At 37.2% G+C, this 3,151-nt stretch overlaps 1 protein-coding gene across 1 annotated transcript; it reads right to left on the bottom strand.

Annotated features, from left to right (window-relative positions):
• Positions 1 to 835: 835 nt before the first annotated feature.
• Positions 836 to 2,899, bottom strand: LOC140818621 (UDP-glycosyltransferase 86A1-like). The gene is made up of 2 exons (XM_073178648.1): positions 2,293 to 2,899; positions 836 to 1,871 (listed from the first exon to the last, which is right to left on the bottom strand). Exons 1-2 carry the CDS (start codon positions 2,819 to 2,821, stop codon positions 967 to 969), a joined length of 1,434 nt encoding a protein of 477 aa, XP_073034749.1. The 5' UTR covers positions 2,822 to 2,899; the 3' UTR covers positions 836 to 966.
• Positions 2,900 to 3,151: the final 252 nt, after the last annotated feature.

Below are 3,151 nucleotides of genomic sequence, written 5' to 3'. Positions count from 1 at the left end.
TATTATATCTTCAACTTTAGACAAACGGTGAATCCTCGACTACAATGCATTTTCTCTTATGTATTTCGAACTCAATCTCGCCACGTGATGACTCTCGATGGAGTTAGTAAACAGATCAAAGTGCATTCTAGTACAAATAGTCCCTACATTAACCCGAGTCAAAGGACTAATGGTGTACAACCATAAATGCGGACTATTTCACTCGATAAGTGAGAACCACTTGGATAGTCCGAGGGATGGTTGTAGTGTATCATCATATAATCACTCATCCGTGTGAATGGATATCTCCATGCCATTTCCAATGAAACATGGTGTTTACATCACAGATGCTAGTCTCGAGCTCGAGCCACCTTTATATTTGTTTTAGGCTGCTGATTCGATTAGGAACATGTTTAGAATATACGGTATACTTCCTAATGATTTTCATGATCTTACGTTGCGACACATACCTCATGATACCTATTGTATATTCAAGGATTTTATCTATGTAGCTTCCATTGGTATACAGATAAAGTATAATGTCGTAATCGAATAAAATCGTAAAATATTGTTAAAATAAAGATTTTTTAGAGTTAATAAAAGCCCAAGCCACAAGTTGACCTATCGGACACCAAGTGCTTCATGCACAAATGAAGGATTGAAAATGTAAAAGAAGCTAAGTTAATAGCACCTAACGTAATTTCGACTAATTGGAGAACAAAAATTCCAATTTAGGCCATCTTCATCTCTCCCCACTCCAGCCTGCATACTCCAATTTCTTCCACTCATCTTTCTTTCACATATTCTTTTCAAAATTATATTCATTGTTTATAATTTTTAATGTAAATGCTGTTAATACATTATAATATTTATGCATTATTTTACATAGCTAACAAATGAAGAAAAGTAAATGAACAATCGAACACACCCAATCGATTGAAGTATCTAACTTTCAAAGTTCGACTATGGTCGATAGCCATCCTTGTTTCATGAACAAATTTTGTTCTCCAAATCCTGAATGAATTGCTCCAAGTTTCTGTGAGAGGATCCATTAACTTCTATTGCATTGTGCAATATTATCTTTGCTTTTTCCACTTCCTGCCTCAGCCTTAGTCCAACAGGTTCACTCATCGAATTCTTGATCTTTTCTGCAACCTTTTCCCTATGAACTGAAACTCCATCTAAAAGATTAATCCCAACCTTCAAATCTTCGACTATCAATTTCCTATTCGTAGGTTGATCATATATAAACGGATGACAAATCATCGGAACGCCACACCAAATACTCTCGACCATCGAATTCCAGCCACAATGAGTCAAAAACAATCCAACTGCAGGGTTCGAAAGAACGTTGATCTGATCACACCACGGAACAATCAACCCTTTATCTTTAGCATCATCTTCGAATCCATCCGGTAAAGCATGCGATTCATCAAAGCTCACGATATCGGCTCGAACAATCCATATGAAGTTTACTTCACTAAGTAGTAGCCCGTATGCTATTTCTTGAATCTCTTGCTTACTCATCTGAGCCAGGCTGCCGAATGAGACGTACAAAACCGAGCCCGGACGCTTTGATTGGAGCCATTTTTCGCAGTCGGATTCAGCCCATAAACTACTGGTGATTGTAGGAGTTGTACAATCTGTGATGAAATTTACAGGGCCAACCGCATAAGTTGGTTGTTTCTGTTTGAGAGCTGAGAGGGCGTGAAATTCCAGTTCTTCCACTATGTTACATATGATAAAATCGGCCTTCTTCACCTCTTCGAATGCCTTGGTTGAAACAAAGTTTGCTTTTGTTGTTGTTTCCGATTCTTTTAAATAAGGCATCAAGTCTTTTGTGTTTATTGTCTCAATTCCAGGCAGGTATGTTATTTCTTCCTCGACGTTGTCTAAAACACCATGAAAACACAACTTAATTAATAATGGACTCAAATACTTTTTGTAATAGTATAAACTGATATGCAAAACTAGCCATTTTTGTTAAGCTCTGTATTATTAAATTTGGATATTCGTACTCTTTAAATTTTTATAGGTTTTAGTCCATTTTTTTGTCCGTGTGCTGGTATATCGCCGGACAAGTAAATGTACCATGTCAAGTTAAAACTGAACGAAAATCGGGGAAAAAAATCAAAATAAAAAATAATAGACGGAAACTAAATTTTGAAAACTTACAGTATCCAAACCGAAATAGAAAAATTTAACGTGGACAAAAAAGTTTATTTACTCAAGTGGCCTGGTCGTGGGGATGCAGTTTACACTAAAGAATAAACCTTTTTATGTAGAAAATGAAGAACAGAAACATCCTCTAACCTTTAGTCGGCAAGTGGCCATTTTCAGACAGGAGATCCAGGTGATACCCGATGGAAAGAGCCAACGCTGTTTGTGTCCAAAACGAAACATTTACGAGGCTGTACTTTTTGGCAATCGTCGTAGACCACGAGAAAAAAGTGTCAACGATCAAGAAAAAAGTCGAAGATGGATCGAACAGGATCATGTTCCCTACAAATTCGTCGACCCGAACCAGGAAATCTCGTAAGAGGGACTCCCAGAAGACATCGTAATGAAGGCCCCGGTCGAAATCCATCGGGAAGCCGTCGCTGATCGTGCTGTAACGTATGTCGAGTCCGGATTTCCGTGCTTCGGAGAAGAAATCGACTTCGTTTCTGGTGTCATCATGATGGATTTTAGTGAGTGTGTCGTGAACATATCGAGTGTGGATGAACGTTACTGTGATGCCCTTGGAAGCGAGTTTGATTGCTAAAGCGATGGCTGGGTTGATATGGCCTTGGTAAGGAACTGGGATGACAATAGCATGAAGTTTGCAAGTTGGCTTCGCCATGTTTCTTTCAGAAGAGGGAGGGGAAACGATAAGTGGGGAAATGAGGTTCGGTTGGCTAAGAAAGCTCTAAAATTTTAAAGGAAATAATGATTTTTTTAAACTTCTTCAATTTTGAGTTTTGTTTTATTACATTTTAAAGGGAAATTTAGGAAGATAACACTCCACAACATCATATTTAAAAAACTAACACTCACTTTTAAAATATCTATTTTACCCTTATTTTAAATATTTTCAAATCCTTTTTTTTTAACCTAAACTAATGTTTTCTTCTTCTTTCTTTAGGTTGCTCATTTGTTCTTATTCTTTTAAGTGATATGGTAAAAACAAAGT

This window comes from Primulina eburnea, chromosome 17, assembly GCF_022965805.1.
Source record: "Primulina eburnea isolate SZY01 chromosome 17, ASM2296580v1, whole genome shotgun sequence".
NCBI classification, from domain to species: Eukaryota; Viridiplantae; Streptophyta; class Magnoliopsida; order Lamiales; family Gesneriaceae; genus Primulina; species Primulina eburnea.
This window is presented reverse-complemented; position numbering and strand designations above follow the sequence as displayed.

Excerpts from the sequence above, each read along its gene's own strand:
- LOC140818621 (XM_073178648.1), bottom strand. The coding sequence starts at position 2,821 with ATGGCGAAGCCAACTTGCAAACTTCATGCTATTGTCATCCCAGTTCCT. Across the intron at positions 1,872-2,292 it reads TGGCCACTTGCCGACTAAAG|ACAACGTCGAGGAAGAAATA; the intron begins GTTAGAGGATGT and ends ATGGTGTTTTAG.